General features: G+C 49.4%; 2 protein-coding genes across 3 annotated transcripts in view; one reads left to right on the top strand and one right to left on the bottom strand.

The window, feature by feature from the left end:
* Window positions 1-375: 375 nt before the first annotated feature.
* frrs1a (ferric-chelate reductase 1a) lies at window positions 376-13702 on the bottom strand. Its single transcript, XM_086154404.1, has 17 exons — window positions 13671-13702; window positions 12833-12928; window positions 10653-10851; window positions 9495-9637; window positions 9323-9417; window positions 8611-8743; window positions 8403-8522; window positions 7149-7220; window positions 6976-7074; window positions 6077-6236; window positions 5836-5943; window positions 5182-5297; window positions 4879-4965; window positions 1889-1986; window positions 1672-1730; window positions 1397-1593; window positions 376-826 (listed from the first exon to the last, which is right to left on the bottom strand). The coding sequence occupies exons 3-17, from the start codon at window positions 10849-10851 to the stop codon at window positions 737-739; spliced, it is 1776 nt and encodes a 591-aa protein (XP_086010530.1). The 5' UTR covers window positions 12833-12928; window positions 13671-13702; the 3' UTR covers window positions 376-736.
* Window positions 11498-17036, top strand: part of agla (amylo-alpha-1, 6-glucosidase, 4-alpha-glucanotransferase a) — a 22688-nt gene continuing 17149 nt past the window's right edge. The window contains exons 1-3 of one of the 2 annotated variants that reach the window (XM_086153443.1): window positions 11498-11720; window positions 15241-15364; window positions 16516-16726. In XM_086153443.1, coding sequence (XP_086009569.1) covers window positions 15277-15364; window positions 16516-16726 — 299 coding nt within the window. In that variant the 5' untranslated portion in view covers window positions 11498-11720; window positions 15241-15276. The remainder of the gene's footprint in view (window positions 11721-15240; window positions 15365-16515; window positions 16727-17036) is intronic. The other variant, XM_086153442.1, reaches the window with a different exon arrangement.

The raw sequence follows: 17036 nt of genomic DNA, 5'->3' as shown, positions 1-17036 counted from the left end.
AACCAGCGGCGGCTGTCAGACATAACGTAGGGACAACGTTCAACTCACAAACAAACTGGGTCAATGTAATAAACATATAATAAATGTATAATAAACAAGTAATAAGTGTAATAAATCCCACATTTTCATGTTGCCACCTTCACGCACCGTGTTCTTTTCATGGTGCATCAGTTACCTCACACCCACACAAACACACACACACACACGCAATGAGCTTAAATTAGCCCATTCTATTTTGAGCTAACCCTTCATGTCTTCGGCTGACGTGATCTGAGGAACTCGACGTGGAGTCGAAGTTGCTCGAATCTACGGTGGCTTCCAAGGACGATGGCATTCTCCTGGATGTCCACGCGCATGGAAACGCCAGAACTTGATTTGCAGCGTCAGCGTACGGACTTGTTCCTGTATATGCAGATGACTCCATGTTCTTCATGGATACTCCACACAGAGAGGCACCTCTGTGGGAACCAGGAACCTTCTGGCTGTGAGACTGAAGCTCAAACCACTGCTCCACCCTGTTCACCTCAGATCACACAACACTGGATTTTCACCCAAACCCATGGAGAACATGGTCCACTGGAAGGTCCCACGCACTGAAACCAGCAGGAAAACACACAGATGGACATTTTTGAAGGTCTCTTTTATTCCTGTCACCTTCAGATCAATGTCCAAACTCAAAGTCGGACTGCGACATCAGCGCCGTGACCTTCTGAGTTTCTCTCACATCTCCATCACCTCACAGTTGAGCCATGGAGGAGAGCAGCGCCACCAGGAAGCTGCAGTTTCCCAGAACCAGGACGGCAAGGAGGACCAGCTTGGAGAACATCTGGAGCCAACAGAGGAAGGGGTTAGAGATCCAGGAGCTGGTAGCTTCATCCACCAACCCTCTCCAGAGTGAGAAGAATCCACGGAAACTGGAAATTGAAAGCTGGTGGTGGACCTTCTCCACCCGGGAGCTTGGAATGGTCCTTCAGGTGCAGGTTGAGAAGCAGATAGCTGCTGGACTCCATGTAAAGTGGAGCAGACCTCCGGAGAACAGCTCATGGAGCCAAGTATTGTGAAGGAAATGTAAAGTATTTGTGAAGTTCTTTGCTGTTCCTGCTCACGGGGAGAGAGACCAGGGAGGAGAACATGGAGGTTCACAAGACAGAAGGAACCATGGCAGGACTTAGGAGGGGAACATGGAGACTCCACAAGTAGAGAAACCGTGTCTGTGAATATGGAGGTTCCTAAGACAGAGGGAACCAAGGCAGGAAAACATGGAGAGAACACACAGAGAGAACCTGGACAGAAGAACACGGAGAACCTAGGAAGGAGATCATGGAGAACTCAGATAGGAGAACATAGAAGCTCTCAAGGAGCAGGAGGATCTCTTGAGGCTGGGAGCAGAACCTACCCAGGGACTCCGCTCTGATTGGTGGTGGTGGTCTCGGTGGTGGACCTCCGCTGAGTAGAATCTATGCTTGCTTCTGTGCACGAGCAGGAGGAGCCTGAAGAAGGCCAGCCAGGCCAGGTAACCAATCAGGACGAGCGTTGCCCACGGCTGAGGGAGGGGAAGCGTGGACTGACCTACTCCCAGGAACATGGCCGCCGCTGCAGCAGGAGAAGACCAGGCGTGAACTTTGACTGGGTGAGAGGTGAGAAGATATGAAGAGAGGCGAGAGGTCACACCTGCTGCAAGCTCCAGGACAGATCCCACCCCCAGGTGGAACCGGCTGAAGAGCAACCTCCTGAAACAAGAAGTAGGAGGTTCTTCACCAGAGGAACTTAAATAGGACTGCATATTCCATCCTGGATGAAGGCACATATGAGTTTGAAGGTATCATTGAAGATTTGGTCAGGAGGACCTGGGAGAAGATCCCGATGTTGTCATGCCAAAGCTGATTACCTGTCAGAGTCCGGTGATGGCCTTGCCGCCGCCGCCAGCGGCTGCAGGAGAGAGAGGGACAGGACGCAACAGCCCAGGTAGGGGTGGGCGCCGGCGTGCTGCACAAACACACACATAAATACATACAGTACATACACACACACACAAATACCACAACACTTGTTGAAAACAAGGCAGAAGAAAACGCAATTTGTGTGCGTATGTGCGTGTGTGTGTGTGTGTGTGTGTGTGCGTGTGTTCTCCAAACACAGGGTGTTGTGACATGTGAAGTACAGTTGAAAGAGGGAACGTGAAAGCCGACCTCATGTCTGCTTGCTACCTCTTGCTTTCAGAGCTGCCACTTGGTAGCCCTTTGTGTTGAATGAATAAGCAACTCATACACCTCTCCATCATCAAGACTCCTGCCAGACCTCCTCATGGCACACATGGTAACTTGGCAGGCTAACTTGGCAGGGGGTGTGGGAGTAGCAGTGGGCCCCCATAGATATAGTGCGCAGGCTAACCCTAGTGGATACGCCTTGGCACTTATCAGCCTCTGCCCCACTGCCTTGTGGGTGAGTCTGGGGGAACAAAAGGCTAAGGGAGCACACCCGACAGAAAAACCTAGTGCTGGAGGCACACGATAGGCAGCACTCCTGAAAACTGGAGCTCTGGTAGCCCCCTGCAACTAGTAAAGAGTGATGGTCGTCTTGGGCTCTCCTTGCCACCGGATCACGCGCTCTTGCAGTGAACAAGTGCTGCTGGGACATGCGCATCCCCAGCGGTACTGTAAATAATCTCCCTGCGCAGGTGACACCAGCAACCGGAAACTGTAGAAGTCTGGTGGCGATGGAGTGTCTGGTGATGAGAGCAGGTCTAAATGCGCTGGAAGCTCCAAGTAGGAGCCCTGCACACCAGTGGCACTGGGCTATCTATGGTTGTTAGCTGCTGGGGTTGAGTGGCAGCTGCTCCCAGCAGACCCCTGTGTGTCTGAGCAGCCCTTTTTAGAAGCCACACTGCTTACCCTAATTGGGAAAGGGCCAATAAATGGTGGCCTAAAAATTGTCCACTCACAACATCCTGCATATGGAGTCACACCTATTGGGAAATTCCACCCAGCAGTCGAAATTAAGTGAAGGAAAAGAAAACAAGGGAAATGCTTATGTAACTAAGGATCCCTCTGGGCAAGAAGCAATCGAAGGACGATGTGAAAGATCACTTCTACCAAGCATTAGATGAGGCTCTCCGTCACCTACCCAAGGAGGACAAGGTCTTCTTATTGGGGGATTTCAATGTCAGGATGGGGAAGGAGAGCAAGGTGTGGAAAGAGTAATTGGGAGTCAAGGTATCAGTTAGGTCAATAACGATAACACAGGGGAAATCACCACCATGCTTATGCAAAAGCATGCAGTACACAGTACCGTACTCAATAACCCCACTTCAGCTGCACTCCAGCAGAGGTGGTTGACATGTAGGAGAGCTGCAGTCAAGACTGAGTGCCCTGAAGAATGAGCGGTGGCCAATAACAACAATATACACAACTTTTATGATAGAGTGAAAAACATCTATGGCCCAAGAAACTGCTCAGTCTCTCCCTTGAAGGCTTCCGATGACTCCTGTGTGACTCCTTCAACAGTTCCACACTGGGATGATGGCACATGTCACTACTAAAGGCCAAGAATCTGCCCCTTTCAAGGTCTGTACCGGTGTGTGTCGGGGATGTGGCCTTGCTCCAGTGCTTTTTAATATCTTCCTGCTATCTGTGGCATTGCTGCTATGCAAAAAAAAAAAATTAAGAGGTTTCAGTGGGATTACAGTGGACTTCAGGCTCAACAAAACCTTTTTAACATCAGAAGGTTTCAGGTTGTCACAAAAGTAACCTCAGAGCACATCATTGAGCTACAGTATGCAGACGACTGTGCAGTTGTGGCCCACTCACCAGAAGCACTTCAAGCTGTACTCACAGCTGCTGCAAGTGCCTGAGGCAGACTGGGTCTCTCTGTAAATGTAGCAAAGACCGAGGTACTGTGCCAGTGGGCAGCTACTCCCCCACCTCACCCACCAACCTTCACCATCTCAGACCAGCCCCTTACAGTTACAGAATCTTTTAAATACCTCAGCAGCTTCCTCTCCAGTGACTGCAGCATGGAAAGGGAGATTGAAAACCGGCTCAAGCAAGCATCATCTTCTTTTGGGGGACTCAGACATAGGATCTTTCAGAACAAACACCTCAACCTAAAGTATCTGTTTACCAGGCAGTAGTCCTAACCACACTCCTCTACACCGTTTTCACATCAGATGCCTCCAATGCATCCTGGGTGTATCCTGCAGGGACCGCATCACCATCACGGAGATAGTCCGCAAGACCAACTGCGTCAGTATGGAGGCCACAGTCGGCCAGCACCAGATCTGCTGGGTTGGCGATGTCATCAGGATGCCCAGAGATCGCATGCCACAGAAACTTCTCTATCGCCAATTACATCTTGGTGGCCAGAAAAGGTGATACTAGGATCAGCTGAAAATCCTGATGAAGAAGTGCAGCCTGAAAACCAACCCAGCTGGAGGAGCCCCCTCCCCCGCCCCCATGCTCCACCTGGCGTAGGCTCTGCCAACAACATGTGCACAGACTTGAGGAGGATCAAACTGAGAGACGGATAAAGAAATGCATATCTTTAACATCTTTAACCCCAGCCTGTGGATTCACTCGCCCTGACTGCGGCAGGCAGTGTGGATCAAGGATTGGACTCCACAGCCACAGCAAGACTCACAATTAGCAGAGGCAGGATTGTCATCATTGGACAAAATGGACCACTCTTGGTGGTGTATGTTTGTGTGTGTGTGACTGCTGCCCGCAGCCACACACACACAAACATACACACACATCACACACATCACAAAACACAAGTTGAAAACAAGTCAGAGGAAAATGCAATTTGTGTGTGTGTGTGTGTGTGTGTGTGTGTGTGTGTGAGTGTGTGTGTGTGTGTGTGTGTGTGTGTCTGTGTTCGCACCTGGCTCCAGCCCCCCCTGTACACAAAGGGGAGGGAGAAGGCCACACTGGTCAGACCCACAGTCAGCAACATCAGCCCCCGATGAACCTACATACGCACACACACACACACACACACACACACACAAACACGCGCGCGCGCACACACACACGCACACACACACACATAAAGAACGGTATTAAAACAGATAGGAAGAAAAGCTGCAACTGTATGAACATGCGTGTGTGTGTTGGTTAAGCAGCTTTTTTCTGATTGGCTGCTCTCCACACACGCATGGACACACACACACACACAATATCCCACCTGGAACCAAATTTTCTGTCCAAACAGAGTCCAGTTTGGCCAATCAGCTTTGAAGAAAATGGCAATAAAGGTTCCAACACTTCCTGTTCCCATCCAGGCGACAAGCATCAGGACACCTGGAGTGGCAGACAGGTGAGCAGAAGACAGATCTTTGGACTGTGAAAGGAACCCGGAGAACCCTGAGGAACCCCACCCAGACGTGGAGAACATGGAGCTTCCACACAGACTTCCCCTGTGGAAATCCAATCAGGGACCTTCTGACTGTGAAGAGGCAAACAATGTTTAACATGTAGCTGCTAACATCTGCACCTCCCTGCCACCCTTAATAAATATATTTTCTGCACTGAAATGTCATGGATGCAACGTTTTTAATTTGCATTTAATTCAGTGAGTGCCCCTCTCTACCACTAGAGGGAGCCCGAGTGCAAATTCAAAACTTGCAGTCACAGTACAACAGTAGTTTCAAGCAAAACACCACCCCCTTGTGGTAGAAATATGAAACTACATCACATAAACTGTTAGGCGTCTTAGCGCCACCCGGGGGCTAAATTGCGAGCGGCTATTAATAGACTCAACAGGTGACGGCAGAGTGCTTGATTGCGTGTGTGTGTGTGTGTGTGTGTGTGTGTGTGTGTGTTGCCAAGCGAGTCTTACCGTGCACCTTCAGGTAGGCAGGGCCTCGGGACCCCCTGAGGACCTGCGCTGGCCCCAGGATTCTGGTTCTAGAGGAAGAGATGAGTGGCTGGAGGTGGTGCTTCCTGACTTGAGAGCGAGAGATGAGAACATCAGCGTCCCAGGTGTGTGTGTGTGTGTGTGTGTGAGACACACTCCTGCTTGCAAACAGCTCAGATTATTGATTAATCGATTATTCATCGCGGGGTCCCAGGCATCTTACGATGCTGCCTCTCGCTGGCGTGTCCGTGGGCCAGGAACAGGAAGTAGTCCTGGTCCAGGTCGAAGAACCCCGGGTTCTGATTGGTCGGGCTGGAAGGTCGACTGAAGGCACACTGGATGACTCCATCCACCAGGCGCCATGACACCGAGGAAAGGCCGGTCTGCAAATGAAGACATCCTGAAGTTAGAAGATAATGCTTTCTACGTCAGGGCCATGGGCAGAGAAGTGTGTCAGGGTGGTGCAGGACGTCATGAAGACGGAGGTGGGATCTCCTCTGAGCACCTTCTTTGGAAAGGTTGACAGGCGAGGTTAGACAGGGATCTCCACGTTTGCAGATGACATTGTGATGTATAGTGAGAGCAGGGAGCAAGTGGAAAAACATCTAAAGAGGTGGAGGTGTGACCTGGAGAGGAGAGGGATGAAGGTTGGCTGCAGAAAGACAGGATACATGTATGTGGATGAGAGGAACCCAAGAGGAACGGTGAGGCTACTGGGGGTGGGGATGAAGTAGGCGGAGGAGTTTAAGTACTGAGAGCCCTCAGTTTAGAGCAGTGAAGAGGGTTGGGAATGGCTGGAGGAACAACTAGGAGAAAAGTGTAAGCGGTGATAGAAGAGTATGAAGACGGAGGTGAGGATCAGCCATGGTGTCTAGTTTGGAGACACTGAGGAGACGACAAGAGGCAGAGGTGAAGATGTGAAGGTTCCTCTTTGGGAAGGAGCACATGTTAGATGTTCCGGATTGTCTGGACATGGACAGAGGAGGGATGGAGATGATCTGGGTAGAAGGATTGGTTGGAGCTGCCAGGCAGGAGGTCTGGAAGAAGATTCCTAACCTGGTTACAAAGCAAGTGCACAGAGCCTGCGGCCTGGAGAATGTGAGGAGTATCTTAAGGGGTCACCTTTGGCCGGCGCTCAGGGTGTGTTCGTCCACTGACGGACGCGGTGCTCACCAACACGCCATCCCCATCCTTCACACACATGTACACGTCATCGTCTCCCTGGAAACACACACTCACATAGAATCAGCTGACTCCCATGAGGAGCTTCTTTGGTTCATGAGGAACTAACTCACCATCCAGGTGTCCCAGGACAGGGCGAAGGCCACGTATCCCTCCGCCGGGCCGCTCAGCTCAAACAGCACCGCCTGTACAAACACGCTCATGACAATCTGACCCATATTCCTGGTCTTGTTCTCAGGCCGTTTGTCGATGGTGAAGCAGAGGCTTCACATCCTGGTCTTCTGACCAATTGCTGCTCTTATCTGGTTGAAGCAACCACACCAGAACCTTCTGGCGACTCCGTGGGTTTGCATACATGTCAGCAAACATGCCCCAACCAATCACAACCATAGTTTGGGTTATCATTCATTCATTCATTCATTCATTCATTCATTCATTCATTCATTTGTGTGCGGATCCAAGAACTGCTGTGATTGGCAGAGAGCGGGGTTCACCCTGGACCAATCACAGGGGACACATTGAGAGACATTCACACATTCATTCACACATAATCAGACATGTAACATTTACCCTCTCATTCACATGTCATATTGACATACAACATTCATTCACTCATTCACACATAAAAAGGGGCATAAAACTGTTTACCCTCTCATTGACATGTCATATAAACATACATCATTCATCACTCATGCACTCAATCATACGTCATGTAGAGACTTACGACCATTTACGCTCACATTCACATATCATATAGAGACATGCAACATTCATTCACTCATAAAAAGGGACACGCAGCCGTTCACTCTCTCATTAGTATGTCATATTGACATTATAGCATTCACCCTCTCATTCATACATCTTATACAACATGCAACATTAATTCATCATTCATATGTCCCGTAGAGACATACGGCATTCATTCACTCATTAACAAATCATGTAGACATACATTATTCACTATCAGTCACACATCCTATCAACAAACATTATTCATAAATCATGACGTGACATACGACCATTCACCCTCTCATTCACATATTATAGACGTGCGACATTCATTCACTCATTCACACATAAAAAGGGACTTATGACCATTCACTCTCATTCACACATCATATAGACATACAGCATTCATTCATTCATTCATATGTCATATAGAGACATGCAGTGTTCATTCACTCATTCACAAATAATGTAGATATACAACATTAATTTCCTCATTCATACATCATACAGAGACAGACATCACTCACCCTATATGACATACAGCTTAATTCGTTAATCAATCCATTCATTCATTTACTCATTCACAAGTCATGTAGACATACAACTGCAAAAGGTCCTTATGACAGCCAGAGTCGCACCGTTGTGTTGTTCCCTTGCATGGACCAGGACAGGAAGAAACAGGCAGGACTCTGCTTGGGGTCACAGCCAGGGGGGTCCAGGAGGCAAGACTTCCACCGGCCACATCCCTGCAGTGAGAACTTCCAAGCAGGAGGTCCGGACGTGAAGGACTGGTTAGTTGGTGTTCAATAGCTGGCGGATTGAAGTCATGTCGGTAGGGAGCCTCACAGGTCCGGGCAGGACGGAGGGCGTGGGCGTGGAGGGTGGCGTCTGAGGCGGGCGGGGAGTCGAGGCGCGCAGACGGACAACCGGTCCGGGCTGCTTCTCCCAGAAGACATGGTAGCTCTCAACGACAGTCATGCTGTTTGTGAAGAAAAACAAAAAGAAACAAATCAAGGAGCCATGAGAAGGTGGAGGTGACTCAAGTTCCAATCATTACCTTTTCACAAGATTCACAGGACTTTGTGCAAGGACCGTTTCAGAACCATCTTCTGCTCAGGAGAACCCAGAGAAGTCCTCCTCTATGCAGACGACTGCCTCCTTTTCAAGAACGTCAGCTGCCTTTGTCAGCTTCTTGTTCTCCAGACCAACCATCTCGCCATACCAATGATCCCACCGATGAGGAGCTTGGCGAGGAATTCATGCAGCTAACGTGTCTCTGCTAGCACGTCAGCAACCTAACTTGCTAGCGGCTTCATGAATTTTGTTCGTATGCAGGTTTATTCAGAAAGCAGTATGTGTGTGCGTTTGTGTGTGTGTGTGTGTGTGTGTGTGTGTGTGTGTGTGTGTGAGCAAACCAATTTCAGCTAGCAGCTAGATGTAGTATTTCCACGTTAGCTTTATGTATATAAATGTTTGTTTTGTAGTTGTTATAGTATGTCAGCTTGTGTGTGTGTGTGTGTGTGTGTGTGTGTGTTGGGGGGGGGGGGGGTCCACTCACAAAAACTGGACAACTGCGGGGGGATCCTGGGGTGGCACCCAGACCGCCACCACCCGGGTTTGCCTGGTGTTGCTCTTGTGACTCACCGCAGCCCCCTGGACACACAGGGACATCTTTAGCCTTCATGCAGGTAAGTTGCAGGTGGAGTGTGTGTGTCTGTGTGTGCCGTCACCTGCACGCCATCACAGCTGAGCAGCTGTGTCGTAGTCGGGTCAGTCAGGATGAAGCTGCCCACTGACCCTTGAGTGACGGCGGCAGCGGCATCTCGGGCCTCCAGCAGGAAACCCCGAAAATATGAGTGCCCGGACAGGACCACTGGAGAAGAGGTCACAGCCACATCTGAGTCAAAGGAACCTTCACACATAGGAGCACCAACTTAGGAGTTTTCAGATCTGAGCCGATGTTTGCTTTGTAATCGGAGCCCAGCCCTGAGATAGCGGCGAGTGGAATGAGCGTTTGACACCAACATGGTCACTGTTGTCTGTGAAGTGGCATTTAAAGACAATGCCACGTGCTGCAGCCGCAAGCTCGCCCAGAGAAAATCGTGGAAAAACACAAGCGAGGTGTGGGTGGTGAGATAGAGAGGTTGTTGGTGAGATACAGTGATGGAAAGCATCGCCTATGAGAAGGCAGGAGACAATTACGGGGATTCGGTGCAGTGGATGGTGGGAACGTGGACGGATGAGGCGTCAGAAGAGTCAGTCAAAGTCGGTTGGGGACGGTTTAATGGTTTTAGATAGAGGATTGGCTTCACTCTTACCATAAATGGTGTTTAGACATAAAGTGTAGTAATTAGCATTTAGCGACACATTGTATCATTTTAATTTTGTATAGGGTATTTGTTATCTATAAAGTACATTTTTTTCATTTTTTTCTTATTTAAAAACGTGTGATAAAACCAGGAGCTGGAATCGATTCATTTGAACGGGGAGATTTTATTCGATACGCGAGCAAAGTGAGTCAAGCTGTTAATGTTCCACCTGGTTACTGTTTGCGGTTATTCTGGACTTGTGATGGTGGGAATCCACGCAGGAAAAGCCGTGGGTTCTGTTCTAGGTTGGATTACCTGTCCTGCATCGCTATTTCAGACACAAATACTACAAATACTTCTACTTTGAGTAGTTGCACTTTGTTATTGAGCAGTAATACATGATATTTAGGAGGATTTGCTTGAAATGAAAAGTATTGTTGGGGGCTGAAACGGGTCCCTGGGTGGTTTGATACTAAAGCAGGTCTTTGCGTGCTGGGAGAGTGCTGGTGCACCATTTTGTGTACTTTTTACATACAGGGGTCACGTGTCTGTCCCTGAGCCCCCCTCTTCTGGGTTCACCTTTGACACGGTCTGTCGGTCCAAAGGTGGTGGCGTTGGCATGCAGCTGGAAGGGGCCGTCGCCCGTCCTACCAGGGACGCCGTGCTGCGGATCCATGCAGCCACACGCCGCCGACACCTTGCCGCTGGAGAAGCAGCCCGCGGGTGTCCAGCGGCGTGCGGTTGCGGCAAAGAGAAGGAGGAGGCCCAGTGAAGGCATCTGCAGAGGAGGAAGAAGGGAGCAGTTTATTCTCCATCCCTTTGCAGGAGCTGAAAATTACCTGGGGTCCAGGCAGAGGAGGCGTTTCCTCCAGATGACCTGTGACCTCAGGTCGCTCAAAGGTAAATAACAAAATTCTCAAAAGGCTTTGGGGGGAGGATATCATGTTGTGATTGACAGGCGGCTGGCTGGGTTAAGCCCCGCCTCTCGCCCCAGAGGCAGCTGGGATTGGCTGATGCTCAGCGGTGAGCCTTCCTGCAAGATGAGCAGCATTTTGAACGAATGGATGAATGCAAAGAACCTCTGAAAGCAACAAAAGATGAAAGTAAATAAACCCGAAGTACCGGGAGACATTTATGAACACGTGATCCAGAATAATCCGCGCATCCGGGTTACAAACGAGGAGGCGATCGGTGTGTTGTGTGTGTGTGTGTGTGTGTGTGTGCTGCACTGCGGGCAGACGTTGGGTCCCAGTCTGTTTGTACATGCAGTTCCGTGCGAGTGCGCGTCCGGATAAGGCTAGGAAATTACACAACGCAGATTTTCACCATCGAGTGTAGCGTGTATCATTCGGGTTTATTTTGAATGTTGCTTTGTGAATCCCCCGCATCACGCAGATTATACATAGAAGCGAGAATGGGAGGAAAAAACGCGTGACAAAAATATAAACGTCTTCGTCAACCTGTTGTTCGGTTTTCAGAAAACGCAGGGCAAATTCCCACTGCGCGGGACTCACGTCGTTACGGTAACCGCCCGAGAGGCCACGCCCCCTTCTGCCAGCCGCCGCCGGCGCAGAAGGAGGACGCAAACCCCGCGGACCAGCAACCGACCTCCCGCAGCGGACCGAGCCGGACACGACACGCCGACAGGTGACTTTCCGGACAACCACGATGGCAACCCCGCACGGGAGCGCGTATCGAATGGCTTCCGGTTTTGCGTCACACCTGGAATATGCGTGTGTGTATGTGTAGATGCAGTCGTGAGTCTCAAGGCTCGATCTGGACCCCTCCCCCCCGAAAAAAAAGCTGTCAAACGCCTCAGCCGATCGCATCGATCGATATGTTTGTCGTTTCTTCCCTAATCGATGCGCGCAGAAGTCGCGGCTCCGCCCACTAGCTAGTACTCTGATCGTAGCTGACAGACAAAAGTGCACACTTTGTACTGCGATCGTGAGATCGTAGTGCAAAGTTACACTCGCCGATAAGCGGTGCGGCGCGTGTTTGTTAAAAATTGCGCTTTGAATCTCTTCGCGGCGTGAACTCATTGCATGCCAAGACGGGCGAAGTTTAAATCTCAATGTTTTTGAATGGGGGCCGGCCGGATGGACGTTAGCTGCACCACCACTGCCAGTAACCCAGCCATGCTGGAGCTGCTGTGTGCGTGCGGGCGCGCGCGTGTGTGCATGCATGTGTGTGTGCATGCATGTGTGTGTGCATATGAGTGTTATTTCGTGTCGGCATGGCGCAACTGTATAAATAGCTAATGTGACATTATCGACCGGATTCTTGACCTTGTCCCCGGTGGAGGAGGAGGGGGTGGTAGTGCGCAGATGCAACTTGGGGTGTGTGGGGGGGGGGTCACTGACTCTGGATGCGTTACCCCTCCCGCACGGGCCAAGTGCGTGGAAAAACCATTGCGTTGCGCAGGAATCAATCAATTAATTCCCTTCTGGAGGAACCATGTGACCGCCCGATTTTATGCGACGAGTTCGTTAATCTCCCAATCTCGCGATTTTTCCCGCGATCACGACATAACGGCAGCCCATAAAAGATGAATTTAATTATGAATAACTATTTAGCTCATTCTCAAGAGGAAGAGGAGGTGGTGGAGAGGAGGCCCCACTGGGCCCCCAACCCATTTACAGAACAGGAAGTTGGTTTCCACCTGCATACTGACAGCATTAATAGTGTCATATCCAGGTAACGGCTTCAAACGCAGCCTGAAGTAGCATCACTGTCCAGCATCGGCCCAGAATACTCACCTTTTGCTCTGGTTCTGTGGTGGACCCTAGTGCTTCAGGACCCTCACTTTCAGAGGATGTGGTCAGCAAGCTGCTCCGTCAGTCCCCGTGGACGTCCTATTTATTACAGAAGCACAAATACCCACCAGGGGAGCAGAGCTGTAAAACTATGCTGATGACACCATTATTATTATTACAGTTACTGTTTTTCTTGAAACTGAGTTTGCGTCACAGGCCGTGTCTGCTGTCGGGGGTCACATGGGAGGAGGCCTCCGGTGCTTGGACACAACATTAAATTAATTCATTCATTAGCACTAAGAAGTGAGTTGAAGAGAAAGAAAGCACTTCCAAACTTTCCTTCCTTATCATAACAGCTTCTCTTCCATTCATAGACATACAACATTCTGCCCCCTCATGAACACATCTGGACAATATCGGGTCTCCAGTGAACCTCCTGCTTGTGTTTAGACCAGGGGTGGGCAAACTTTTTGGCTCAGGGGCCAAATTGACTTTTAAAATTTGACAGACGGGCCAGCTCAGCATAAGATACGATACAGATAAAAAAAAAAAAATTGTAAAGAGGAAACATCAGACTCATCTGACATTTGCTTTGAAAATAAAACAAAGTTGCATTTCATGGACAAACCATTTTTCCCTTGTAGCTTGACGTCCAGCTCATTCATGTGTGCCAGTATGCTTACAATAAAGGCTATTTTCAACCTTTTTTGAGCCGCGGCACATTTTTTACATTTACAAAATCCTGGGGCAAACCACCAATCAAAAAGACACAAATTGACACTCTAACACTACATATAATACATATGGTTAATAATATAGTTTTTAATGTATTTATACTCACCTAGTGTGAAACCTGGGGCTGTTTCGATGAACACACAATGGATATCCTGGCAGTAATGGTAGAAAGACACACAAAGCTCTTGCTCAAGCTTTACAAGCTGGCAGTATTAATGTTTCTGCTACAGTGTGGGACTTTTTTGATTTAGCTACGAGTTCAGCAACAAGGTAGCTAGCTTTGAGGGCTCTCTCGTTTACCTTTGTGGTTTTTCTCCCAAAAATTGCCCGTTTCTCATTAGTTGTATGTAAGCGTACAAAATAGTCCATCTGCTTGTTTTGAACGGAAGGGTCTTTTGTTTAGAGATGGCGTTTAGGTTTGATCGGCAACGTGGTGCCATTGGATAGCTTCTCACCAAACACCAAGCACAGCGGAGCCGATGCCATTGCATCCCCGGCACTGTTCCCTCTAAGCCGCGCGTTTGCGCAATCGCGCACTGCTGCAGCGTTCTCCGCGGACAGCAAATCTATGCTTCGTACAAAATAAAATCCAAGCTGAACTGTAAATAAAATAAATGTGTTTAATGTATTTACAGTTCAGCTTTGTTGTGCGCAGAGAACGCTGGAGCAGTGTGCGATTGCACTGGTGAATTCAAATGAAAGATAGCTTTCGCTGTAAAGCCTCGAGCTCCCCGACTTTTCTTTTTTCTTTTTTCTTTTTCCATCTCCATCACTGTCACTCGCTCGTCTTGCTGTGATCCCAAACTGCCACTGTCGCGCAGCGCTCACTCTAACATTGACCTCTACGTCATCGCGTCACAGACGTGACACTCAACCATCTCTCGTGGCACACTGGTTGAAAATCATGGGGCTAAATCACAAACCCTATCTGTGTCATTCAGCTCAGGAAAATTCTTAAGTTGCTCCAAAAATGAAATGTTACAGCTGGCACATTTATTGATCCAATCATTCAATTATTCGCATCAAGTATGAATTCTGTACCGATCTTTGGTGGGCCGGATTAAAAAGACAAGCGGGCCGGATGTGGCCCGCCGGCTGCAGTTTGCCCACCCCTGGTTTAGACTGTGGGAGGAACTCTATACAGACATGGGGAGAACATGGAGACTCCATACAGAGATTCCCCTGTGGGAATCCAACCAGGGACCTTCTAGCTGTGAAGGGCAGGAGCTAACCATCACCAAGTGACATTTCCATTAAGTACAAATAATTCATGCTAACATGCTCCAACATAGGAAGGTGAAGAAGTGGTTCCTCATGGACCAACTTCTGTCAGTTACGTTACGAAACTTGTTTGCGACATCTGACTCAACCTTCGGCGGGGATGTGGTCTGTGGGGCACAGGTGCTCTGTCAGAGTCCAGGACTGATGTCAGGGAGGTTCTTTTACTTGGATGTGACAGAAAGTGACAAAAAAAACAACCCAAGGTCTGACAAACTATTCTAATCCAAAGGCTTGAGCTAGTGACTGGGGCTGAGGAGTCATGATGCTTCACACCGCAAAGCTGCAGGAACATCTAAAAACTCCTACCTTCTTCTCTGAGTTGCGAATGCAGGGAAAGTGCTGCTGGGATGTTGCACAAAGCGTCGGTTATCAAGCCCTTCCTTTCCTCTGCACAGGACACCGGTGGGCGGGCCAACGCTGACCAGCTCAAGATGTTGCCTCAGCACCTGAAGCAGATCAGGGTCCTGACCCTGAATGACAAGGAGAACTTGGATAGGACTTTATTCCGACTTGAGCAAGGTAATGTATGGCTTTAACGGCCCGCAGGGGGCCTGAGTCAGACATCAAGAGTTATACTTCTTGCATGAATGAGAGGGTGAACGGTTGTATGTCTAAATGAGGCCCTGAGATTGTTCGAGGATGAACCCAGCTTATAGATCATGAATTAATGAAGAATAAAAAAACATGTTGGTATATATATGTAATGTATATAATATATATATGCACACGTATTTACTAACATGTTTGCATATAGTAATAACAAAGTGATATTCATCACAATTAATCTAAATAAATCAACAGAAGGCATGCGATTAACCTAGAAGAACTATGTAGTATCGCTCCTGTGTAGAACTGCAGTTGGTTGCTGGATGTAGTACTTTGAACCCCTCAGGAAGGAGTGCATGCAGTAACCAGCGCTCCAAATGTGCCTTCTGAGGCTGCTGGTGAACTGTAAGCTGTAGCAGCAGCACATCTTATCCGACACTCCCCGCTTGCCTCCTTTATCTGCCCCGTCCGCCGCCTCCACCGGGGGCATCAAGTGACGTGGAGTGGGGCGCCTGTCAGCGCCGCCTTACTGCCAGGGAACGCGGCCAATATGGCGCCGGTGGCGTGCGGGTGCGTCTAGGAAGAGGGCGAACGAAGGAGCCTGACTGTGAAGCTGGAAAGTGTGTGTGACAGACAGTGTGTGTGTGTGTGTGTGTGTGTGTGTGTGTCAGGTCTGTGTCTTCTGTGCTGCTTGACATTTACAGCACTCTGAATCCGAGAGGGAGAGGTGGGCCATGACATCTGCTCCAAAAATAGACCCTTCTGCCACTCTCACCAGGAGGACCTGGTCCAGCTGGACTGGGCCTGGGAGGATGGTGATCCTTTCACGTGTGTGTGTTTGTGTGGCTGTGTGTTTTTACCTTCAGCCAGCCCATGGCTGAAACCAAACATTGTGTCTAGCGGATAAACTCAGACCATTTTTGGTTATGACAACATTGAGGCTGGGTTCCATGGTGGACCTCCACCTTCAGGTCCTCGATGTCCTCACTGCAGATGCACCGTCACCAGAAAGGAAAAGGCGGTGCATTTCCTAAACAGTGACTTGATCTGCTGATTTGCCTCTGAGGTTGTGTCACTGAGGTGGCTCTTGTTGTCCGGAAGCTCACGCCGCTTAACCTCCGCAGGGTTTGAGCTCCAGTTCCGCCTGGGCCCGAGCCTCCAGGGCCGGAAGGTCGTGGTCCACACGAACTACCCACCAGAGGGGCAGGAGTTTCAGCGCAACACCTTTCGCATCCTGACCTGGAACTACCCGTCTGGGAGGGAGGACGACTCAGACAAGTTCTGCTCCTTGGACATCAAAACAGCCGGGTCCTTCCAGTACTTCTTTGGATTCAGGTAGGAACCCACTGAGAACATCTGAGAAGATCCACACCTAGCTCCACTGAAGGGCTAAAACTTGCAGAAGGGTCATTGGAGAGCCTGAGCCATTGTAGATAATGATTGAATGAATATACAGTGGTTCCTCTGGTACTCCTCGGGTAAATGAGTGTACTAAATGGTGGAAAAAGGCTCTACTGTAAGTTCCTCTGAGCCACTGAGTCACTGGGTTCCTCATGTGTTCATCCAGAGGCTCCGTCTCTTTAGAGGATCCTCCTGAACCAGTGGCCAAACCTTTCATCCTCATCCTTGCCCAAGCCTCGAGAAA

The sequence above is a fragment of the Fistularia commersonii genome, chromosome 10 (assembly GCF_037954325.1).
Source record: "Fistularia commersonii isolate RoL2024-O1a breed Wild chromosome 10, RoL_Fcom_v1.0, whole genome shotgun sequence".
Classification (NCBI taxonomy): domain Eukaryota; kingdom Metazoa; phylum Chordata; class Actinopteri; order Syngnathiformes; family Fistulariidae; genus Fistularia; species Fistularia commersonii.
Note: the sequence above shows the minus strand (reverse complement) of the source record. Positions and strands in the feature narration are given on the sequence as shown.